General features: G+C 47.7%; 1 protein-coding gene across 1 annotated transcript; it reads right to left on the bottom strand.

The window, feature by feature from the left end:
- Positions 1–8,037: 8,037 nt before the first annotated feature.
- LOC119179670 (uncharacterized) lies at positions 8,038–22,433 on the bottom strand. Its single transcript, XM_037430794.2, has 3 exons — positions 22,166–22,433; positions 17,676–17,991; positions 8,038–11,742 (listed from the first exon to the last, which is right to left on the bottom strand). Exons 1-3 carry the CDS (start codon positions 22,248–22,250, stop codon positions 11,451–11,453), a joined length of 693 nt encoding a protein of 230 aa, XP_037286691.2. The 5' UTR covers positions 22,251–22,433; the 3' UTR covers positions 8,038–11,450.
- Positions 22,434–22,910: the final 477 nt, after the last annotated feature.

The raw sequence follows: 22,910 nt of genomic DNA on the forward strand, positions 1-22,910 counted from the left end.
TAGTTATAGCGCGAGAAGAAAACGACTCTGTCTGAGAAGGAACTCAGGTTCCTCGATGGTTTCGGTGCACGCAAGTAGTTATATTATCTTTACCTTTCTGTTTCGTTTTCTTATAGATTTTTCTTTGCCGTTTTTTCTGTGCTTTTGTTTTTTTTGTCTTTGTTTTTCTCTTACTCATGTTCTGCTCTTTGTGCCATATGGTTTTTATCACATGGTTACTGTCTCCTCTATATATTTTCGTGCTCTGCGCAATAAACTCAGTTGGAAGTTAGCGCTCGTGCCTTTCGTCTCCTTCTTGTCTCTGTGTCGTCGCTTTGTTCTCGCGCTATAACTATCGTCATGCCAGGGTAAAGTCGACGCGAACTGTGATAATATCACCGCACCTCCTACACCCTACCGGCTACGAAGGCCATCGCCACTCTGCCATATAGAGTAACATATGGCTCTGCCCTTTCGGCCTTACTCAACTTTCTTGAGGACACCAGCTTGACCAAGCGACATTTAAAAGCCGCTCGCCATGGTGAAACGTGTCCTCCTCCCATCACGCTTGTTTATTTTTCCTCCTCCTTGACTTGACACTCCCCCCCTTTTATTTTTCTTTCTACCCTACTATCTTTTTCTTAAGTCTTACTGTCCCTTCATTCCCCGTTCCCCCGTGAGTGTATCGGTTGAGGTGTCCTCTCACATGAGAGACAGTTATTGTGCACATTCACATCCCATTTTCTTACCTCCCCGCCTTTTCCTAAATAATCACCCCCGCCCCTAGTCAAACATGCTGGCACGCGCTAGCGCGTTCGCGCTCTCCCCCTAGAATATACCCTCGGCACTACACCCTTACACCCTCAGCAATCACGTCATGGCGTCGGGGAACAAGATTCTGCAGACGCGTGATGAACCTCCTGCATCGCGCAGCGTGTTCCAACAAGAGTTCAGGACGAGTGTCAGCAACAGAAACTACAGGGAATTCATGGTGTGCTGAACTTGCAAGGGCGCGTTAACATCGGGCAAAGTGCCCGTGACGAACGGAACTTTAAGTCGACTCAACGCTAAATTCAATTCAAAGCGGGCACGGGCGTCCAACACCACCACCGCCGCCATGTTCTGTCACTACGTAAACCACGCAAATACGGCAATGATTAATCTGGCCATTTGGCGTGCTGCTTTCATGCATACCTCATGCGCGTCTGTGCGTTCACGTTTGTGTCTATACACCGGCAAATTTGATTGATTGATTGATTGATTGATTGATATGTGGGGTTTAACGTCCCAAAACCACCATATGATTATGAGAGACGCCGTAGTGGAAGGCTCCGGAAATTTCGACCACCTGGGGTTTTTTAACGTGCACTCAAATCTGAGCACACGGGCCTACAACATTTCCGCCTCCATCGGAAATGCAGCCGCCGCAGCCGGGATTCAAACCAGCGACCTGCGGGTCAGCAGACGAGTACCTTAGCCACTAGACCACCACGGCGGGGCAGCCGGCAAATTTGAAATATTTGGGAAGAGGGGGGGGGGGGAGTCCAGCACCCCCGTTCTTTGGCACCCGCTTCCTGACTATCTGCAAATCATGCAATCAGGGGTGGTTGCCAAGAAAGCAACAAAGCAGAGGCAACGAATTAGATGTGAATGAAAGAGAGTCGAATAGGCATGCATTACGAGAGTGGTCTGTTGCTAAAGGTGGGAGGGTCCGTTGTTCCAGGTACCGTCTGGCCTATACCACCTGCAAGTCCTGGCCGAAGAGTTTACGTCCTGCTACAGCTTGGAGGTCCACGTCAATAGTTCCCACGCTTCCGAAAAATGGTCTGTATCTGTTGCTGCTTGATTAATCTGAGTGATGCTTGCTTGGATGTGCCCGCATTGCAGCAGGTAGGCTAGAATGTCGGTCGTCGGGCACAGTTGACGGGTGCAACTGTAAAACGTCGGTTGGGCGGCGGGTAATTCAGAATAATATGAGTGAAGGCTTTATTAGGAAGCCGCTTGTAGTGGGTGCAAAAGAGGGAGACATTTGAGACATTATACCGATTGTAAAGAAACATCTGTGCGATGATATTAAGAGCAGCGTTGTGTCACTTGAAGCTTGAACAGACCCGAAATGCTTTTGAAGGCATGCTGTTATCTTTCTGCATAAAACAAACGACACAGGATCTTTGTTACTCAGAGCTTTATGCGTCACGCTAAAAAATTTTGCGAGGCCGGGCCACCCTGGAACACATGCTTTGGGAGGGTGGCAGAGGTGGGGCTCAAGGCGGGGACGCAGCCTCGAAGACAAGCTGTGGGCCGTCCAGCGGGCCGAGGCCACCGCCAGAGCTTAAGGGCGTGGCCGATACCTAGGCGAAGATATATGCCCATATCCCCGAATAACTCGCTAGGCGTTTTTTTTTAAATAAAGTTTCGTCGCTCTTTCTCAGGACGTCGCAATTTACCGAGTTCACCTACCCAATCTCCCACTTTCTAGTGGGTGTGTATCAACAACAGCAAGGTGAGAAGCACAGCAAGAGGAAGCACGGTGCCGCTGCAAGCGGGCGCGGTTTCACCATGGCTCCGTCGCCACACCCGGACGATTTCGGCGAGAGCCGCTTCTTCATCACCACCAATCACATGAAGGCATTCCGTGCGCGCCTGCTCGGCGAGCATGGCGGCAGAGAGACGGCCGCCTACCATTCAAGTGACCGACGACGCATCCTGGACAGCGACAAGTACTGCTGGTGGTTCATCGTCCACAACCACCTGGAGCGGGCCGGGCGCATGGCCGACGTGGCGCTCAAGTGGCGAGCAAAGGCGCTTACCGCAAGTATATATCTGAGCAGCTAAGGGAGCAATTTAGACATTGATCGTCCGTATACCCAGTTATGGTAGGTGTAACCTTAAGAGACAAGAAGAGAGCAGAGTGGATTAGGGAACAAACGGGGGTTAAGGATATCATAGCTGAAATCAAGAAGAAGAAATGGACATGGGCCGGGCATGTAGCGCGTAGACAGGATAACCGCTGGTCGTTAAGGGTAACTAACTGGATTCCCAGCGAAGGAAAGCGGGTTAGCGAGACAGAAGGTAAGGTGGGCAGATGAGATTAAGAAGTTTGCGGGTATAAATTGGCAGCAGCAAGCACAGAACCGGGTTAACTGGCGGAACATAGGAGAGGCCTTTGTCCTGCAGTGGACGTAGTCAGGCTGATGATGATGGTGATGATGATGAACCAGTTACCAACGAAGGAGGGTCGGACTTGCTGCCAATACGATAAGGTTTCAATGTAAAAAATTATAACAGCTTCACACCAGTGAGGCCAAGCCTAAAGGGGAGAGCGGGGCTGCTGCTTTTCTCAATTTTATTCAATTTAATTCAATTTTTTTCTCTTCATCTTTTCTTGTCCTTTTTCCCCTATTTTTTTTTCTTTTTCTGTCTTGCTCTGAAGAGGCACATCATCGTTTTAGCTTTTGTTAATCCCTCGTAACCAACTTGGAGCTTAAACAGCTCCGTTACTAAAAATTAGTTTTATCGCAAGATATAAAGAATGAATCGCTAGAAACAAATTCAAATGCTATATGAAGGCTAGCAAATAGCTCATTTTGGATCCCACCTGGCGTAACTCTACAAAACGGTGACATAAGGAAACATGGCCGCTGCCGCCAATGAGGTGACATCCATGCTGCCTATGCACAACATCGCTGTGCAGAGCTACAGCAGAGCGAAAGCACAGAGGCCTAGCAAGGAAATGGGAGAGGAAAGGATATTGGAGGGAGTAAAGCACAGGCGGACAATGTCCAGGCAAGGGAAGTGGGAAGGAAGGGCAAGGTGGTGGGAGCGAAGTGCAGGCGGCCGAGTGCAGTGGCCAACGGGTTGGAGGACGTTGATGGTGGCGTAACCTCTGCTATGTAAAACGCAGTTGGTGTTTGGCAAGGCGTAATTCGTCAAACCTTGCTAAACAATGCTCGCTTGCCTAGCTTCATTAGTTCCCACTTCATCGCAGAGACTTTCCCGCAGCCCCGCTTTCCTTCAGTCTTTCAACCTTATTAACTGAATTATTTACTTACCACCTTAGTTGATGCATCCTCGCTTCAACTGCACATGTACAGCTGCGACTTCACGAGCGCTTGTCTTGATCTCTTTCTGTCCCCGTGTTTTGTGCGCCCTGTTTTATGAAGAACTGTGAATAACCAACACGCTCAAACCTTCTCCCTTTTGTGATGCACGAGCTGACCGAGTCGAGCCTGCCCAGGAGTTGTCTGCAGGCCGGCTTCGTGTACCCGTTCAACGTGGACCGCTACGGGAACCACGTGCTTCTGCTGAGACCGCAGCCAACATCCGCAGCCTTCCTACGGCTGACGTCAGTCGCGTGCTCGTCTTCTTCGTGGAGACTGCTGCGGCGACAGAAGGCCTCGCGCATAACACTGCGTCGGCGGCGACTGCCATCAGACAAGCCATGTCTTGCCAACCTTGGCTTTACCTCACTTTTTCCTGAACTTTCTGTTCTGTCTACATGCGTTGTAAGGGAATTAAAATGGTAACAGGATAACTTTTCTTGCTAACGAAGGGAAGGCTACGGGGGCGGATATAGTGCACATGTACTCCTCCGCCAAGTAGTCCGGTTCGGGTCGTGCTTCGAATGACGGCCATGCTCGAATAATAACACTGCATTCAATTTACCACGTCTGCTTCAACAGCCATTAATTTTTGTGAGTGACATTCGTCACAAGCTTTTTCAGCAAGTTGTCCAAATAGCTGGATGGCGACGAGCGCTCACCCAAAGAAGAAGACGCCATTTTGAGAGTGAGGCACGTGTACGTAAAAGGAGCGACGTTTTCAGAAGTACAAAAACTCGAAATTACATTGCATGAAGTAAAGAATTATGAATATGTGAGTGGTGTGTGCTACGTCTACTTATGAACAACCTCCAGGAGAAAATAAAATGTTTTTTTTATGATATTCACATGAAAAATACGGACGCAGTTGTGCAATTGTGAGACTACATTCTTAAGCGGTCCTTGGCATCTTAAGCGGTCCTGGGCATTTTTGAAAAAAAAAAAAAAACAACTTATGTGAAGTTTGCGGACTTTTCGCCTCCCTGTTTACTAAGCAAGCCCACCCCCTCCCCTCCTTTCGCCCAGTTCTGGGCAAGACATTCTTTCCCTACCCTTTTCCATCATCCCCCCACCCCTCCCAGCACCAAGTGCTGGGGTTGTGGTGTTCTCGCCTGAGACAGTTACTGCGTCACTAACCTTTTATAATTCACCTTTGTTCAATTGAAGAATCCCCCCTTCTCCTCATCACAGTGTATGCAAATTGTGTTCGTCCCGTAATAGTGTCGTACTAATGCAATAAATTGCGGCTATTAGTCACCCTCATATTTTTGTTCACTGTCTTGGCCTGCGCTGTTTTGAGCATACAACTACAAGATACAACCCGAAAGGATACACCGACCAAAAAATCGTCGGGTAAACTTTCTGTTCTTTTTGGCAGTAGTATCCTTTCGCGTTTGCACTATGGACTTACCCGGTCAGACAGATTGCCGAAAAACCTTGAATTTTAACTGCAAAATACAATGACCTTATGTTTGTGTTCCACTGCAGCTAGACCTTGGTCGGTATCTGATGGCCCTATTCCGCTGCTACTATACCCCCGCTCGCTGGGCTTCGTTCTGCTATGGCAGCCCCCGCGCTTGTTCAAGAGCGTCTGGAGGCCCTGCAAGGGCCTGATGTCCGCCGAAGCCCTCTGGAGGGTACACTTCGTCCCGTCCAGGGACTTCGATCGCTACGTGGACCGCGAAAAGCTACCCGTGCGCATGGGGAGGCACCGACAACTACCACTACGAGTACGTGCCCGGAAGGCCCCTCGGAGAGAACGGTGTCCCAAGCTCGCACCCCTGGAACCCGTCAGCTGCCCGATGGCGAGCCTGCATGTCTACGGTATGCTAACGGCATGACCTGACACGTGTGTCAATGATCACGTGATCAGTTTTCAGAGGAGACAGTGGCGCGCTACGAAACGATGTTTTGATTTGATTGATATGTGGGGTTTAACGTCCCAAAACCACTATATGATTATGAGAGACGCCGTAGTGGAGGGCTCCGGAAATTTAGACCACCTGGGGTTCTTTAACGTGCGCCCAAATCTGAGCATACGGGCCTACAACATTTCCGCCTCCATCGGAAATGCAGCTGCCGCAGCCGGGATTCGAACCCGCGCCCTGCTGGTCAGCAGCCGAGTACTACGAACCGATGTTATTTAGACTGGACGCACGTGAACTTGTGGTGTTTAGTGCCTCGGAAAAAGTGTGACAGCAGACAGACGCACGGGCCATCTTTGGAAGCCATGTTGTTGGTCCCCAGATAAGACTCGAGCGGCCAAAAGCACCGCTAACAAGCGATTAGTGGCTATGTGACAGGACAGAGGTACTGTCGATATCAATGTTATTTGTTAGTGAAGCTGACTAGCATATTGTTTAATAATATGCCTCGCCGGTGCTTCGAAAAGAGCGAGGCTTGTGGACCCAGACAAAAGGTACTGTGAGGCTTAAATATTTTTTTTTACCGAGAACAGCAGAATTCTTTCATCCACCTGATGACGAGCCTGCACATCGATGGCATGTTCGCGGTATTACATGTGTCCCAAGAATCACTTGTTTAATGTTTAATTCAAAAGTGATGTTGAAAATCGGTAAATATAACGAGCGATTCGAGAGGCATTTTCTCGTTTCAGTCGACAATGTGAAATAAGGTCACGCAATGAGGTCACGTAAGAAAGGGCAAACTAACGATATCGCACCTTAATGAGCGAGAGGTTGCGTCGAAAGCTCATGGCTTAGCGTGCAGGGGCGGGGCGTAGGCAGCAACTTTTTCTCGGGGGAAGGGGTGAGAGAGGAGGCACGTCCTTGATTTGAAGTTTGGGCTGGGTGTGCAGATGTGGGCGAGTGCCATTTCGTGCTATTGTATACCACGACGGAAAAAAAATGGGGGGGGGGGGGAATATAGGCCCGGTGTGCCACCACATGGCTACGCCACTGCTAGCGTGTCGCTGATAGAGACCACAAGGTACTGTCGGTACGAGGTAGTTGCCATAAGCCACACGGATGTAGGCCTGTAATAGTTAGAGGGCATAAAACCGCTACCTCCAAATTTTTTCACTTTGCAATCAGCTACCCATCTGCATGCATGGGAGAGGGAACATCATCGCCCCCCGCCGCTCACTCTCCTTTCTCACCCTCCCCCCTCCAAAAATAAAATTGAGTGCCTTCGGCGGCACGGAGTGGGCTTACTAGCCAAACGTTTCTTAATGTTTATCAGTCTTAATTTCTTTTCTTTTTATTTTTATTAATTCGGATTTAAAAAATTTTTCAGTCTTAATTTCTGTTCTTTTTTATTTATTCATTCTGATCTTTTTATTTTATTTTAAATGTTTTTTTTTCTTTTTATTTTCCCTGGCTTATACCAGCCTACGGTATTGATATGATCAATCGTGATTCAACTGACGCGCATATGTTGGTGTCACTATAGCTATCAATTATCAAGGAAAGAAGTGTACATTTTGGGGCTCGTTTTCTTTTTTTTAGACACAATTTTAATGGTATCTAAAAGAAAATCGTGCCAAGGAAAGTATAGGGGATGTTCTTAGAAGTAATTGCAAAGAAAAGCAGGCGAAAAGATAACTTGCCCTGGGCAGGATCCGAACCTGCGCCCTTCGAATAATTCATCCGATGCTCTACCAACTGAGCTACCACGACGGCTATCCCCCGTTTACTTTATGGAATATGCATGTGCATTAAACGTGAGTGTGTAATGTAAGTTATCTTTTTGCCCACTTTTCTTTATTCACATTTCTATTACAATAACATCCCCTATACTTACCTTGGCATAATTGTCTGTTAGATCTCATGGCTATCAGTTATATTAATCATATATTTATATCCGACCATGTTAAAATTGACAAGCGAGCGAACGAGAGCTTTTTTCATTTATAAAATTTTTTAATGTCTTACTTGGGGCTTGCTTAAAAAAAAGAAAGCTTCGCCCACGGACGCTATTAGAAGCAACAAACACTAAACAAAAGCACAGCACACACTTTATTACACAATGACGCCTTGCGAGATTTAACAGAGCTGGACCCTGAGCATGCAGCATGGAAGAACGAACAACAATGCACGTGTCGGGTCAACAGTTCATCGCTTGGTCTTGACGTGCCTGCATAGCAGGCACCGCCATGGCAGTGCGACTCAACTCACAGATGATGTGTTGGGCGGACCATATAGTTTCTTAATAAGTAAATGTATAATAATAAGTAAATGTATAGCACTAGTGCCTATGGGAGCTGCAACGCGTGGCGCTCAAGCTAGCGCGGAAATTTGCAAGAGCTTCGCTTTTTTAGGCTTACCCCCGTATTCAGAAACGCTCCTCGACTCGAATTCCATCCTTCACTTGACTGAGTTGAGCACTGCGCCGCTGCTCGACTGAAATTGACGCTGCGCTTCTCAAGAACCGCTGCAGAATATTGCCGATATGCAGTGACTTGGTCTGCCAAGAGACGGCGCTCCCATCGGTTTTTTCAAGTCGAGGAGAGCTCTTGAGTGAAGGAGCGTTTGTGTATACGGGGGTTAGAGTGGCTTGAAACAGCTTTGTCTCAAGACGAAGCTCACGGTAGGCAGGAAAAGTTCAGAAGTCCCACTTCACCACCTTGACCCACTTAAGACTCGCCAGTTCTAATCAGCTCACGAGGTTTTAGAACGAACGAGTCTTTCGTCCGAAACAAAAGCCCAAACAAAACAAAAACCACGGACACAAGTGCGATCGCAGCCTGAAGCACAAAGGCGCATTCATGAACGACCGATCGTTTCCATGGTGGCTGAACAATTGCGACGCCAGTTTCCTCTAGTAAATATGGCAGGAAACTCTGTGGTACCAACATGGTGAGGAAACAGGCAAGTGGAATGGTTTCGCGGAAAGTTCTCTTGCTAAGGCTGGCTGCGTTAAGCCGTGTCCTCTCCTAAGGACAGCTTAAGTTGTTGGCGAGTACTCCACATAATAGAAGGTAAGGCATGCAAACAAGGACACAAGAAGAGGGAACAAGACAACACAAACGTTGACTATCAACTGAAAGGGTGCACTGCAAAAGCTAATCTGCGCATGCGCTGTTACGGTATTACCACATGCCAGTCCGGCAAAGGGAGTTTACGTAGGAGATAGATCTATGAGCATTTTTTTTAATCGGTCTGGAAAACTGGCCCACACGAACGCTTACACCTCTATCAATATAGGTTTTTTATTGTTGTGCCGGTATATTAATATTAGTAGTAGCATTACGGTTCATTATCGCAAAGGCTACTATGGCCACAGTGCACCAAGGGAAATTGTAAATGTATCGGTGTGCCAGTGTAACATTATGCATTCGTCGAATTTCATTCACACACTAAACAATGTAAACACATATGGAACGGCGAGTATCCGGTTAACGACCTCTTACGCTCCATCAGTCTCCGGTTGTCTGCTCGGCGTAAACCACCGCAGTTAAAATGCCTTTTTCACTTGGCAGGAAGGACATTACCATGACTTTGCTTTAATGAGTAACGTGGCAAACTACTTTTGTGGTGAGGTAATTTAGCAACACAACGAATTACATTGAGCCTGTAAATAAAAAAATACTATTACTTTCCAAGTTACTTTTGACCACCCGGTTTCCTTGTGGCATAAAAATTAGCACAGAGAAGAAAAATTACAAATCCAACCTAACCTGTGTGCCAAACCTCTAGCAATGAAAGCTGAAGAAAGATTTCAATATACATGTGCTGTAAACTGCACGTGAGTTAGTGCATCAGTGATGAACTTTTGTTGGGATAATTTCATTTATGCCATCACTTTACGAAAGTAATAGCGACGCAGTGTCATCACTTTCAGGCCGCTGTAACTTGTGGTGACACTTAATTACATTTCAGAAAATGTTAAAGCAGGCTAGTCGTTATATTCAGCCTGTTTTATAGTCCAGGACAAATGCCTCTCCCAACGATCTCGAGTTAACCCAATCCTGCGTTAACTGATTCCATTTTATACATTTGAACTTCCTAATTTCGCCGCTCCATCCAACTCTCTGCCTTCCCCGACTGCGTTTTCTATCCCTTAAATGGTAACAACACTGTTGCTCTTACTTTCTGTCCACCAGTTGTCTGTTCTACGCATCATGTGGCCAGTCCAGGTCAATTTCTTTCTCCCGATGTCAACTAGAATGTCTGCAACTCTTGTTTGCTTCCATGACCTATTCTGCAGTCCTACAATCTCTTAGTGTTATTCCTATCATTTTACATTCCATTGTGCGTTGTGTGGTCCCCGGCTTTTGCTCTAGTTGCTTTGCTCTCTTCCATGTCAGCCCCTTTGTCAGAACAGGCAGTAGGCAATGACTGTATACTTTTCGCTTTAATAACAATGGTAGATCTTCTGAAATTCAATAAAACGTTATTCAGGCCTAGTTGGTGTATATTCCCGAGTTAAAATTAGCAGCACAAACCTACAGAACACTCTACATAGAAAAGACATGACACGCACAAGAGTTGTATGTCGTGTTTTTTCTATGTGGGGCGCCTTGTGTGTTTGCGCTGCTAATTGTTACTTTTGACACTATTCGGAAGTGCCTGCCGAACGCCTTCCAGCCTATTGTCATTCTTTGGCAAGCTTTCTTTCTGTGATTGAGCCCACCTTTTTATTAATCGTAGCGTAAAACAGCGGAATACAACGAAGACAAGAAAGGCTAAACAGACCAATGACCAATGTAGACAATCAATTTTTCCTTTCTTTTTATTTTTTTATCAATGGGTTTCTGGTCTCTTTTACCTCTTCTACTTTTTCTTTAAATTGCGTTTCATGCTTGTTTCTGTCTTTAATGTTGCATATCGTTTGAATTTTCCTTAATATTTGACAGTGCGACCAACTCCCCTTGTGGGTATGAGCCATTTTATTTCTCAGCTGCAAAACAAACAAAGCAGGACCAGCGCGGGCTTTTACGTTCCATTGATGCGTCGACCAGCGCTATTCGGTCTCGTGTCCATTGTATTGCGCTGTTTTACGCCGATTATGTACGAATAGGCTAAAGTTGATACGCTTTTAAAACTCTGCTTTTAGTACTTGTCCTAGATATACAAACTCTAGTAGACACTCTCATCTACAGTTTCTAATCGTGAACTCTTTCTGTTTCGCACGGATTTTCAGCATTAGCTTTGTCATCATTATAATCAATTATTGCCCTGCTTTCTCAGTTGTTTGTCAACAACTGTGATGCTTCGTCACAATGGTTTGGTGAAGAGTACTATATTGTTGTAATTAGGCAGCTTAATTAGATTCTAGGAGTAATTTATTAATATATGACATTTGTGTCTTGTTCTCAACTCTTCTGTCCACGTTCGCAACGCCTTACCTTAGGTTAAGATGCCCTCTCCTAGAGTATTCCCCCCTTCCACGCGTTCCACTGTCGTACGGTCAGACGAAGTTCTCGTCCAAGTAGTGCTGGAATCCGTTCCGCAGTGGATCCGACACCAGCGCCCTCGCTTGGACCGGGAAACTCTTGAGGAGCAGGGTGGCCGCCGCCGACATGAGTAGCCCGTACGGCCACGGTCCGCTCACCGTGACGTCGGCTCCGATCAAGTCGGTGACACGCACCGCCACCACGCGGATGGGAGACGCGGCGGAACGGGCCGCTTGTCTCCGAGGCAGCAGCACCGACGTCTTGAGCGACATGTGTCGAGCGAACACGGACACCGTGCCTTCAGAGCTGCGAAAATCAAGGGAACTCGGCATGAATTTCCTCTCCCGCTCGGCAATATCGAGAACGTGCAAGTAACTCCGCGCCTGACAAGCGAATGACCGAATGTGTAGCTAACAAGCGCACTCTGCATTGGCAGATAGAGAGGGCTTACTGGAACTTGCGGGGTGTCGAAATGAGGTCGCCGCTCCCGAAACACACGGACAGGTCAGACGCAGTCGAACCGAACCAAAGACAACGTGTACATTTTCTCGATTATTTTTTACATCAACGTTATCGTCAGCTGAATCAAATACATCACTAGTGATGAACACGCTAAACACAACCTTATACAATATTCTAATGCACTCAATCAACATAAAAAAACGCAATGTAACGTGACGGCGTCGTCATAGAGTTTCCCACAATACTAACTAGAGGGAACTCTGGCGCTAGTGTCTATGGGAGCTGCAACGCATGGCACTTCAACGAGCATGGGAATGATTGATGGGTAGTACACACATTTGTCTAATTTTCGTACTTCTGGCCTGCTTTTGGCTCCGTGTATGTTCGTGTGGCTTGGAGCTGTTTTTTTCACGAAAACATAAATTAGCAAATGTTCACCGTTTGTGCTTCACAACCTTATTCTTTTAAGCTTACTATTTCCAATCAAGTCCCTAAGTTCAAAAGGGTTTGTTCTTTCTTTCAAAACAAAACCGAAACACAGCAATAAACAAAGCCGCAAGTACGAAGACTAGGCAAATGTGTGTACTACCCATCATTCCCATGGTCGCTGAACGATCGCAGCGCCAGAGTGCCCTCTAGTTAATTTTGAGAAACTCTATGGGCGTCGTGGCCAATGCTCGACTCACCACGGAAAACGATCAGTGGCGCCATCCCCGTGAGCCCGCCGGCGGAAGACGACAGTTCACGCCTGTCGCCACACGCCAAAAAGAGCCTCTCATGTCTCGTGTGCGTGCCTCGCCGCCAGGCGCCGCCAGTTGGCGCTACCGCGCTTACCGTGATGGCGATTACGGCGGTGAACTCTCGCGAGCAAACGCGCCACCCACTACGTAAAGGTTGTTAACCCTAAATGCGGCCTATCCGCGACACGTGTGTGCCACGAGGCGCAAATGACTTTATAAATGGGTGATAACACCCCCACAAACTGCACTAAGCGCACCTAAACATCTCCTGAAAATACGAAGAACAAACGCGTTATCTTGTCCCAGCGTCTCCCGTCTTTGTGGCGCAATTGATGACGTCAGCTGTTTCTTCGCGTGACGTCAGGATGAAATAAGCTTTCGTTTCGTCCACGGAGGAAGGAAAAGGTAAGGAGAGGCCCTGACGTCACTCGTTGTGAAGCCGCGATGAAGCCGGAAGTCGGCCATAGTGAGTAGGCAAATGCTCCTCTCTTGTTTACATATGAATGCGAAGCAGAAGGCGCGACTCCCTCTCCGGCTCGGAAAGCACGTGGGCTGCGCAGCGCGTGTGTCGTGACGATCCGAAACTAATGGAACTGGGCTCATCACTCAGAGCCAGCGGGACACCTTCAGCGAAATCGCTTCGTCCGAGTAGTAACAAAGAGTAACAGCTCGCTGACAACGAAGCAACTACGAAAGAACGCGCGCTAGACGCACTGACAACGGCGAGTGCTTTCACGTCATTAATTCAGCAACTGTACAGACAACACGATCGGTCGTGCGCCTTCTACGGTTGCATTCCACCACGCGACTGACGCAGCGTCCTGCCACTGTGTCCGTGTTCCGCGTGAAACTCACCTGCGTCAGCATTCTGCGACCGTGGTGACTTTGAGCACGGTGCTAGTGACAGTTGAACGTGGTTGCTGTTACGTTGAGATTACATGCAATGCTGGTGGAGAGTGTACCAAGCGGAACAGAAAAGGTGTTTTAATACGCACATGCAAGTTGTTACTGTACACACACAACACGAAACTACGTATGGGCACATGGTCCTCACGGCGTCTTGCTGGGCTCAACAGCGTCGTCCGTTGTCACAAGCAGGAGCACTGCTCAACCGTCACTGACCTTCAAGGCGTTCGTCGTCATTCAGCTTCGTCATGGTGCCCAACGCCATTTCGCTGAACACTAACTGCTTCATCCGCGTCATCCGCCGCACGACACATGGATATGCACTTGTTCTACGCACTGTTGAAACCCCGTGATGGACAAAGAGATTTGTAAACGTTGCTAAGAGTAATGTAACAGCCAGACGAACACTGCGTAACCAATAACGCGGCGCAGAGCACAGATATTGTCCGCCACGGCTCAGCACGAGACCGGCGGAGGCACACATTCCGCCGCCAGCCGCGGCCGCTCACTGCTAGACCAGCTTCACTGCGCAACACGTAACCATAACAACGCCGCCATTGTGCCTACTGAACATGGCCGCCATGATGTCATTTCCGCCACATTTTTTACGCCCTGCGCTGGCTGGGCATGCCCTCTCCTTACCTTTTTCCTTCCTCCGTGGTTTCGTCGATGTACGAGAGATATCTGTTGTGAATTACAGCCTATCAGGTTTTGCCATACAGCAGCTTCACGGTCTAATTGGTAGCTCGCCCGTTCTGCCTTGTCTCGCATGAATGTCGCGAGCGATGAACTGATTTCACTTCGCTTTCTGCGTTTGCGACTGCGCAAGCTGAGATAGTAGCGTGCAGTCGAAAAGCGCAATATCTTGACTGGCTAAACGCTCAGTGTTGGCATTGTTATCTAAAGAAACAAGGGCTAAAGAATAGATAGCGCTCGTAGGAAGGGAGGCGAAAGCCTTTCAACACGATGTGGTTTAGGGCCCTTTAAACACTGATTGATATGTGGGGTTTAACGTCCCAAAGCCACCATATGATTATGAGAGACGCCCGCCCTAGTGGAGGTCTACGGAAATTTCGACCACCTGGGGTTCTTTAACGTGCACCCAAATCTGAGCACACGGGCCTACAACATTTCCGCCTCCATCGGAAATGCAGCCGCCGCAGCCGGGATTCGAACCCGCGACCTGCGGGTCAGCAGCCGAGTACCTTAGCCACTAGACCACCGCGGCGGGGCGGCCCTTTAAACACTCCCGAGTTTAAAGACGAGAGAGCGGTTTTCCTCCTTACCTCTCCTACCCTGAATTCCTTCAACCGCCATGACCTCGTCGTCACTGATTTCATCATACCAGGTTAACTATGTAAGCGCCAAGTGCTGAACTTATCATCATTTCGTGCTTTTAGGCTGCACGCAGTTATCTCCGCTTTCGCAATTAGAAATGCTCAAAGTGAAGTCGGTTTATGATAATAATTCTTGGGGTTTAACGTCCAAAAACCACCATATATGATTATGAGAGACGCCGTAGTGGAGGGCTCCGGAAATTTCGACCAACTGATGTTCTTTGACGTGCACCCAAATATGAGCACACGGCCCTACAGCATTCTCGCTTCTATCGAAAATGCGGCCGGGATTCGATCCCGCGACCTACGTCTCAGCATCCGAGTCCCTTAGCCACTAGACGATTATGGTGGGCGAGTCGGGTTGTCGCACGCTATAGCCATGCGGAACAAGGCGGAATGCGCGTCGACTGCACTGTGGAGCGTGGTGGGAGAGCGTTCGCAACCGATAACCCTCGTACAAGGTCCAGTCGAGAGCTTATATCCTCGTGACGTCACGCCAGCTAACTGCTGGCGTCACAAATTGGGCCTAAAACGCGGGGAGCGCCGTGAAAAAATACCGCACGTGTTCTTCGAATTTTCGGAATGTTTCGGGGTGCTTTAACAGAGTAAGAATAATAAGCAAGCACGTAAGAGTAGCAATAGGAGCTGAAGTGACTTACAAGTGAGGTGAATTAAGTGTTACCTCAGCGTCGATTATGATGTCTAATAAAGAGCTATAATTTATCCGAAACAATGTTAACAATTAATACGGATAGTTTTAAGCGCACAAACAACAAACGACGACGAAGTGGGTGCTTCTCCGACATCTTTTTTGTGTGCGCTGAAAATATTATGTTTAACGAGTTCCCATCGACTCGGCAGTTTTCATCACATTTTCGAGGTTTAGAAGCCGACGAAGAGCGTCAAAGCAGTGACATGCGCAACGACGTGGTCCTTAACACATTTGTGACGTAGCCAGAATTTTTTTTTAGAGGAGGGCTGGAAGGCTCAACCATATTTTACGTATGTTCGTGCATGCGTTTGTATGCGCACATGTAACTTATGCACATGCAAAATTAGTCATGTTACATGACACACATGTCATGATTATCATGTTTGGACGTGTCATTTACCTATGTCATCCGTTTGTGTCACGTAATACCAAATTTGGTAAATGTGAAGATAGCGAAACGGCTGCGAGCGCATCATGAGCGTAGCATGTAGTCATCTTGGTACGTGACACGTATCTCATGATTATGTTTGCCCCAGTCACATACATTCGTCATACATTCACATCCCTTAATACCAAATTTGGTATATGTGAAGCTAGCGAAACGGCCGCGAGCATATCATGAGCCTGGCATGTAGTCATGTTGTTACATGACACGCATCTCATGGTTACAATGTTTGCACCAGCCACATACCTTCATTATCCATTCATGTCCTGTAATCCCAAATTCGGTATATGTGAAGCTAGCGAAACGACCACGAGCGCATCACGGGTGCGGCATGTTGTCATGTCATGTTGCTACATGACACGCATGTCATGATTTTCATGTTAGAGTGTCGCTTGTGTTTTTCATGCAGTCATGTCATACGATACCAGTTTTGCAACTTGTCATGCGAACAAAACGACCGCAAGAGCCGCAGGACCATGAAATGTAAATAATGATATTCATGACATACATATCATCATTTCCATGTTGTGACCAATCACTTATGTTCGTCATACATTCATGTTAATACATACCAAGTTTGGTATCGATACCATTATCGAAACGGCCAGGAAAGCTAAATGTCGTAAGCGTCTCGATAGATAGATAGATAGATAGATAGATAGATAGATAGATAGATAGATAGATAGATAGATAGATAGATAGATAGATAGATGTGAAGCTAGCGAAACGGCCGCATCATGAGCGCGGCATGTTGTCATGTCATGTTCTTACATGACACGCATGTCGTGATTTTCATGTTAGAGTCTGTCGCTTGTGTTCTCCATGCTGTCGTGTCATACGATACCAGTTTTTCAACTTGTCATGTGAGCAAAACCATCGCAAGAGCAGCAAGACCATGAAATGTAAATCATAATATTCATGACGTACACGTCATGATTTCCATGTTATGACCAGTCACTTATGTTCGTCATGCATTCATGTTAACGCATACCAAGTTTGGTATCGATGCCATTATCGAAACGGCCAGGAGAGCTAAAAGTCGTAAGCGGCTAGATAGATAGATACGCTCAAGGTCGCCGAAGTTCGCTATGAAATGCTTCGCATTTAATAATATCGTGGTTCTCGGACGTAAAACATCAATAATTATTAAATTATTGCATTTTGGCAGGGAGTGTTTGAAACGCCACATGTAAGGTTAAGATAAACTGAAAACTCGACTGGCTGCGCAAGCAAAAAGGAATGAAAAAGGGAGAAAGGAAGAACCTTCCTTCTGCAGGCCAGAAAACTGCCCTGATTGCGCAGAAACTCGTGTTTCCAGAAGTGTGGCAGCTTGGGCTAGTTGGTATGGCATGACGATAGTTATAGCGCGAGAACAAAACGACGACACAGAGACACAGAGACTTTCGTGACCTTCTTGTCTCTGTGTCGTCGTTTTGTTCTCGCGCTATAACTAACGTCGTGTTTCCAGTGGGAACCAACTAGTGTGCAAAGAAGTATAGCAAAATGATCGTCATTAGAGTTGCACGTAATACAATTGATGAACCTAAATCGAATCATTGTTTCATTTGGTGTCTCTTTCGCATACAAGACCGAGCTCTTTTTCTTTTGTTCTTCAACAATTGCGAATACGTACGCACCCGAGCAAGGTCTTGGGGGAGGCCTCCCAGTCGAAGGAGATCTCGCTGTTGTTCAGCGCCACGTGCACAGCGACGACCATGCGCTGGGCGTCGCAGCGCAGCAGCACGGGTTCTCGCAGGTGCGCCGAGGCGGCGCCCCACAGGCGGCCGCGGAGCAGTCGCACGCTGCCGATGCCGCACTCGGGACCGTCGCCCAGCACCAGCGGCTCGGTGGAAGAGAGCGCGGGCCGCAGCTCGTCCATCGCGGTGCGCACCACGGCGTTCACGAACTGCTCGTTGCCGCACAGGGCGTCCACGGTCCTGCGCACGCGCCGACCTGAGGGGGTCAGAATTCGCGCTCTTCAGCGAAAAATACACATGTTGAGGGTCTGTTGATTGATTGATTGATTAATTGATTGATAGGTGGGGTTTAACGTCCCAAAACCACCGTATGATTATGAGAGACGCCGTAGTGGAGGGCTCCGGAGATTTTGACCACCTGGGCTTCTTTAACGTGCACCCAAATCTGAGCACACGGGCCTACAGTATTTCCGCCTCCGTTGGAAATGCAGCCGCCGCAGTCGGGATTCGATCCCGCGACCTGCGGGTCAGCAGCCGAGTACCTTAGTTACTAGACCACCGCGGCGGGGCAAGTTGGGGCTTTGTTACGCCTATAAATATAATCTATGTGCAACAAGCGTTGACAACTGGGCGAGTTGGTTAAGGGTTCAGCAAACTAGCAAACTTTTAGCAAACTGCACAGCAGACGCTACACAAAGAAGCGTCGATTACATCTTCAATACGCAGTGTCTATTCTCCCGGCAACCAGGATAATTGATCAAAAAAATTTCTCCCGGCAGTCGCCTCCCATTGGCTCTCATGTCACGTGACTAACTGTCGTGGGGAGAAGAGAAAAAAATTGGCTGCTGCGGGACAGACTGGGCATACGTATAGCCTAGCGTGCGTTAGATTAGGTTAGCTTAGGTTAGGCTGTCAGAAAGACTGGACAGACATGGCGCAGCGTGCGTTGGGTTAGGTTACGTTAGGTTATGTTGAATAGGTTAAATTAAGTTCTACTGGTTGCCGAGAGAAAAGACACACCATCTCCAATAAGTTAGTTGTGAGTCTGCGCTCGTCTGTCGAGTTTCGTCGACATACTGAGAGGCTTGTAGCGATGTCGGTTTTTTTTTACTAGCAGGCGCTGCCTGCGTCGGCCTTGCGAGGCGAAAGAGGGGGAAGGGAGTGACGGTCTTGCCGGTATCTTCCTGCGCCGGTACCAGACGCGAGCATGCGCTGTGGGGGTGTACGGAGGGACAGCGTTACAGAGGCTGGTCAAAGAGCCGCTTCGCATCTAAAAAACGGCCGCGTAATTATCAAGGAGTAAAACTCCAATTCACCCATTTATCTCGAGTCCTTCGTAATGAAAATCCTCGCCGTACACTCTTCTCCGGTGTATGCCAAATGCCTTCATCACGTCACGCACATAAAAAGGGCGAACAGCTGAGCCGATGTGTTTTTTTTTTGTGAATATAGCTTCCGTGGGAGAACTGAACCATGAATAGATTCGTTTTTAATAGAATTTTGGTCGGTACCTTCTTTTAGAAGCAAGAAAAAAGTTCAGTCCAATATAAGCCCTAGAAGTCGCCGGCTGTGTAACTGCGATTACTGAGCGAATGAGATTTCTGGCTCGGTGATGCACGTCTTTATCATCTTCTTAAATAGGTGACAGCGAAGATCACCATTAATTAAGGACTATGTTCTCAGTCAACGTGAAGATTCAGTGTTAATTTTTTCCCATATGTCTATGTCTTCTCGAAACCTTGCTGACTAACTGTTATTTCATAATACCTGGGTTTAAACGTCCCGAAACCACAATGATTATGACAGACACCGTAGTGGAAGGCTCCGGACATGTCGAGCATCTGGATTCTTTAACGGGCACCGACTTCACTTATAGGCCGACCTAAACTGACCGACTTATAAAAAAAGCAACTTGCTTTCTAACTTTATTCAACTCTCGGCCAACGCCCATCAGTGACTATGCAATGCCGTGGGGAGAAACCATGCAAATGCGAGCACGAGTATTCACTCACCTTTTATTTTCACACCTGAGTGATAACTTAGGTTCCACTATTATTACCCAAAATATACGCTGTACTCACGAAAGGACTGCGAGAATTCATCGAATTCCACCGACAAACCAATGGGCCACGATGCCGAGAAGTTTGCAGGCACAAAATGCAACCAACTCACGCAAGATTTTTTGTAAGTCGAGACCATAGATGGCTGTTTTACCCCCGTAATCACAAACGCTCCTCGACTCGACTTTCACCTTCCACTTGACATAGTTGAGCACTGCGGCGCTGCTCGGTTGAAAATGACAGCGTTACTGAAGAATAGCAGCAAATTATCGCTGATATGCAGTGACTTTCCCTGCCTAAAGATGGCGCACCCACCAGCTTTCTCAAGTAAAGGTGGAGCGTTGAGTGAAGGGGCGTCCTAAAATACGGGAGTTAGTGTTGATGACGACGTCACTTGGTCGCGACAGGCTAGCTTGTACCCAGCAAAAGAAGCGACAGTTGCAAGCAATAGATGCTACATACACCTGTAGCGGCAGGCACAGCCGTCGGTCTGCTCGTCTGTGTCAAGTACTGCTGGAGGCGGAAATGTTGTAGGCACGTGTACTCAGACTTGGGTGCACGTTAAAGAACCCCAGGTGGTCAAAATTTCCGGAGCCCTCCACTACGGCGTCTCTCATAATCAAATGGTGGTTTTGGGACGTTAAACCCCACAAATCAATCATGTGTCAAGTACTGCAGACGGGGCAAGTTGGTGCACCCGGAATCGCTTGAAACGAGAAATTAGCGAAGCGAATGCTTTTGCGAAATCTGTCAAGTTGTGTGCGACCCGTCGCGGAGGGGGTCTAGTCTGCTGATCAGCAGGTCGCAGGGTCGAACTCGGGCCGCGGCCGCCCCACTTTCGAAAGAGGCAAAGATGCTCGAGGCCAGTGTTCCTAGATTCGGGTAGAACCCCCCGGTAGTCGAAATGTAAGAAGCCCTCCGTGACCGGTTTCAAGAATAGCTCGGTTATAACAATGAGAAGCAGCTGCACCGTCAACTTTTGTACGTTTTCTACGGAGATATAATCGGCTTACAGCATTGCCCGTGTGCGCCGTTGTCGTTTATAACAATGAGTTCTGGCTTTTAGGGTGGCTGTGCCTAAACGCAATGGAAAACGAAATCCTTGAAAAGAGAGAAGAAAACGAGCGATTCTAGGTACTAAATGAAACCTGCACCCACAACCCCACTGTCCCGCAGTGCCCCTTCAAATTTGCGAAATGCTTCGCTAAATAGCGTTGTAGTATTGCGGCAAAGCAAACTTTCAAAATCACCAATGGCGCGGGAGCAGCAATGACTTCTGTCAATACACTTTCCGACGTGCAATTTAGGTAAAAAGTTGAAGCTTGGAAGGGCTTCGGTGTCCGAGACTTCGCTGTGAAATAGTGGCTCTGTGGAGCTTCTGGAGGAAAAAAATTGGCAGCTTTGACATCCTTATCACTGATGTCTTTTGGCATATATCGTCGGTTTTCTCACAACAGCCTGCTATTCTAATATTTTGCTTTTTCACACAATTCGTTCACATCCATTATTCCGACAACAATAACACATTCGTGGCATTTCAGTATTGTTATAAGTGGCTTCGACTGTAGTGTGGTTTTGGAACGTTGAACTCCGACAGTTAAATCTTGATTATGATGATGATGATGATGATGATGATGATGTGGTGCCGTTCCTTTTATAACAAGTCGCCGTGTGTAGGGCGTCCTGGCAATAAGGAGTATAAAAACCCCAGCTAATGGTAAAAGACAAGAAAGAAGAAAGATTAAGAAGGATGTGAGGGACAACCTACTCTGAAAATAAAAAGGAGGGTCAAGTTGCGTGTGAGTACGCCATTTGAACTTGATTCTCGTGAGCGATCAACATGTGTTCAGTGAAGTGATCGCTTAAACGGAGTTTTGTCGCCACGTGTCCAGCATCACATGTGCGAGCTACATAATGCGCTGCAGGGTTATAGAATAAAGTTGGAATTTTAGAGCGCATCTTGTTGCCTGCCATTTCCTCCTTTGCTATCGTTTCTTTCCGTCATGCTTGAACCAAGCTGCGACTCTGCTGGTCTGCGAAATTCATCAGCTTTTTTATAGATGTCTTTGGTTTATGGAATTACGATTATGAACGGTGCTTGCGTAGGCTCTAAAATAAATCGCAATATCAACAGCGCAGTCTTTGCACGTAATATTAACAGGAAAGTCAAACACACGCCAAGTTTTCTTACATTGCGGCGCGGTCTACGAAGAGTGAAGGTACAGCTCGTTTTTTCTGCGCGAATGCTGTTCAGATAATGCAATTTACAATAAAAACGAGTAGCATAAGTGCGCGTGGCATTCAGCTGGGAAACGGTCATTACAAGACGACGATGTTGATGATGATGGCGGATGAAAGCGTATGACCCACCTGCCATCATGCGTTGTGGTCCGTAGCTTCCGGTGGTCGTAGCAACGGCTGCCAGGAAAGCGGTCACGGTCACCAGAAGCATCATTGTGGCTGTCAAAGCGAGCGTGTCGATCAACGACAAGATTCGTTTCTGAAAAGAAAGCACCCCGATTACAGTGCCGACGCTCCGTGCAATCACGTTGCCGGTCTGATGCTTTCGGTGGCGCGCCTTCGGCAGACGCTCTGCGCACCCTCCAGTGCCGTTGTCAGAGTACACGAGAATTCGCTCTCGCAGAAAAAAAAAAAAAACGTCCTGTGAGGAGGGTGACGACGACGGGGCAATTTCCAACGTGGGTTCCCCGACGGCGGTTCGTGAAAAAGTTGTGAAACACGAATTTTGCAAGGCATGCCGAGGCATGTTGCAGTGGAGGAATCTGCTGAAAAAACCACGCCAAACGCGAACTCAAGCTGAGTGCGGTACCGCAGAAGCATGCCTCGATATAACCAAGCGCGTTTGATGAAGACCAGTTAAAAAAAAAAAAAAACTCTGGCGTTACGTGCCTTCTGTGGGTCCATGGATAACAATACAGTCATAATGGGCATGTGGCTATTTATTTTTTGTACACGCATGCCCGGAATCACGTGACTACTCCGAGTACAACGTCGAGCTTTCACCATCTTTCACTCGGTAGCCGCAGCTCTTTGCGGCCTCCGCTACTTTCGAGCTTTTTTTTGGGGGGGTGGGGGTGGGGGGGTGGACACGGAT

Source organism: Rhipicephalus microplus, chromosome 7, assembly GCF_043290135.1.
Source record: "Rhipicephalus microplus isolate Deutch F79 chromosome 7, USDA_Rmic, whole genome shotgun sequence".
Lineage (NCBI taxonomy): Eukaryota > Metazoa > Arthropoda > Arachnida > Ixodida > Ixodidae > Rhipicephalus > Rhipicephalus microplus.

Excerpts from the sequence above, each read along its gene's own strand:
- LOC119179670 (XM_037430794.2), bottom strand. The coding sequence starts at position 22,250 with ATGATGCTTCTGGTGACCGTGACCGCTTTCCTGGCAGCCGTTGCTACG. Across the intron at positions 17,992-22,165 it reads ACCACAACGCATGATGGCAG|GTCGGCGCGTGCGCAGGACC; the intron begins GTGGGTCATACG and ends TGACCCCCTCAG. Across the intron at positions 11,743-17,675 it reads TCCCCCAAGACCTTGCTCGG|CTCTGAAGGCACGGTGTCCG; the intron begins GTGCGTACGTAT and ends TGATTTTCGCAG.